This window comes from Lipotes vexillifer, unplaced genomic scaffold (assembly GCF_000442215.2).
Source record: "Lipotes vexillifer unplaced genomic scaffold, Lipotes_vexillifer_v1.1 scaffold394, whole genome shotgun sequence".
NCBI classification, from domain to species: domain Eukaryota; kingdom Metazoa; phylum Chordata; class Mammalia; order Artiodactyla; family Lipotidae; genus Lipotes; species Lipotes vexillifer.
Genome location: NW_006791731.1, coordinates 559,619 through 561,669, shown reverse-complemented (window position 1 = coordinate 561,669; position 2,051 = coordinate 559,619). Strand labels below are relative to the sequence as shown.

Here is a 2,051-nt window from a genome sequence, read left to right as displayed (position 1 = left end):
GGGCGGGGCCTGACCGAGGGCCTCCTGCAGATGCGCCACTTCCCCGACCTGCTGGGCCGCCTGCTGAGCACCAGCCTGTTCTACTACAGGAGCAGCTGGGAGGACATTCGCGCCGCGGCCCCCATGCTCACAGGTGAGGCCGCCCTGGGCCCCCCTCCCGCTCCCCACGGCGCGGGCCCTGACCCCGGCCCCGCCCCCGCCCCGCAGGGTTCCTGGCGCTGCACGTGGAGGCTGAGCGCCGGCCGCAGGTGGACCTGGAACAGCTCCTGGCCGGTGAGCCCCAGCCCTGGGCCCCGCCCCCCCCACGGCGCGCTGGGCCGCGCTGACCCTGTGGGCACCAGGGGGGACTAAGTGATTTTCCTGGATTTCAAGGATTTTTTCCCTGTCACTGGTGACCTCATCGTCTCTAGTAATTCACGGAAACTTCTTAACTGTTCCAAAAGAGCTTAAAAAACACTAAAAAAGGAAAAACTATCTTTCCGTTGGCTCCTGAGCCCTCCCGGCAGAGGCCTGTTTTAGGAGGGCGGTGGGCGGGCGGCCCCCACGCACAGGGTGGGGTGTGAGCCTCGGGGTCCTGGCCCCCAGGCTCAGCGCGCCAAGAAAGGGGGGCTCAGCCTTAGCCGCAGCTGCTAGCGGGGTGTGGGCGGGACCGCGGGATCAGACGTTCAGTTCTCAGAGGGCCGCAGAGGAGCCCCCAGCAGCGGCTCCCTGTCCCCCAGCGCTCCAGCTCCTGCTCAAGGACCCGGCCCCCGCGGTGCGCGTGAAAGCCGCGGAGGCTCTGGGCCGCCTGGTGAAGTTCGCCTGAGGCTCCCGCGGCAGCGCTGCCGGTACACGCGGTACCGGCCTTGCCAACCCGAACCGAACCTCCGAGATGGGACCCTAAGGAGCCCCCTGCCCGAGGGGAGCCCCCGGGCCCACACAGCAAGGGAGGGCTGGGGCCACGAGGGCGGGCCCCCCCTGCTTCCCAATAAAGCCATTTGCTGCTCAGCAGGTGTCTCTCCTTCCGGGCAGGTCAGCAGGTCCCCTCCCCCGTTAGGCATCCTGACTCAGAGAAGGTCACGCCAGCCCAGCAGGAGAAAAGCCTCTATTGAGTGTCCTGAGCACACACACAGCCCAGCCCCACCTGCCCCGCCCGGGAAGCAGGGCCACCTAGGTGAAGAGGCGGAGGGTGCCGTCAGCCCCGGCGGAGAAGACCCACGGCTGGGTGGGGTGGAAGGCCACGTCCAGCACCCCCAGGTCTTTGGCCAGGCTGTGCCCCTTGAGCACCTTCACGGGCACCAGCAGCGGGTTCTGCAGCAAGTCGCTGTGGGGAAGGGAGAGGCTCAGGACGTGGGCAGCACAGCCCCCATGGGGTGCGGGCAGGCGGGCGGGCACTGGCACTCACTTGTACACCATCCCGTGGCAGACGATGACACTGCCGTCGTCAGAGCCAGATGCAAAGAGCGGGTACCGGGGGTGGAAGGCCACGGCCCGGAGGGCCTTCTTGTGGTGCCTGAGTGGGGGGACCAGGTTGAGGGGGGTGGGGGGGGTGAGTAGGGAGCAGCCTGCCACCCGCCAGCACCTCACCTCAGCACCCTGTACGGCCTGGTGGACAGGTCCAGATCAAACCACACCAGCTTGCTGTCATAGCTGCCACAGATGACGTTGTCGCCTGGGGGAAGATGCGGTGGTAGGGACCCGGTGGCCCCCTCACCTGCCCCCCACCAACCAGGGCGCCCCCTCACCTGCCGGGTGCACTGCCAGGCTGGACACCCACTTGCAGTTGGGCGTCAGCTTCTTGGTGAGCTCCTGGCGCAGCAGGTGGTAGAGGCGGACACTGCGCTGGGAAGCCACGAGCAGAAAGGGCCGCACGGGGTGGAAGGCCACGCACTGCACCTGGCCGTGGCTGCGGCGGAAAGGGCTCTGGCTGCGGCGTCGGCTCAACTGGTGGATCAGCACCTGGCTGCGGCCCGGGGTGGCCAGCACCACAGCCATGTAGTCCCCACGACCGTGCCACGTCGCCTGCGTCACTGGCTGCAGGAAGGGAGGTGGGCTCAGCCGCGCCCTCCCCC

General features: G+C 68.2%; 2 protein-coding genes across 2 annotated transcripts in view; one reads left to right on the top strand and one right to left on the bottom strand.

The window, feature by feature from the left end:
• MROH1 (maestro heat like repeat family member 1) overlaps positions 1–805 on the top strand; it is a 54,230-nt gene extending 53,425 nt beyond the window's left edge. Inside the window, exons 40-42 of the mRNA XM_007464605.1 lie at positions 31–133; positions 208–273; positions 720–805. Of these exons, the coding sequence (XP_007464667.1) occupies positions 31–133; positions 208–273; positions 720–805 (255 nt within the window). The remainder of the gene's footprint in view (positions 1–30; positions 134–207; positions 274–719) is intronic.
• Positions 806–1,149: 344 nt separating this feature from the next.
• BOP1 (BOP1 ribosomal biogenesis factor) overlaps positions 1,150–2,051 on the bottom strand; it is a 19,435-nt gene continuing 18,533 nt past the window's right edge. The window contains exons 15-18 of the mRNA XM_007464604.1: positions 1,725–2,013; positions 1,567–1,651; positions 1,385–1,492; positions 1,150–1,303 (exon numbers count right to left, since the gene is read on the bottom strand). Of these exons, the coding sequence (XP_007464666.1) occupies positions 1,150–1,303; positions 1,385–1,492; positions 1,567–1,651; positions 1,725–2,013 (636 nt within the window). The remainder of the gene's footprint in view (positions 1,304–1,384; positions 1,493–1,566; positions 1,652–1,724; positions 2,014–2,051) is intronic.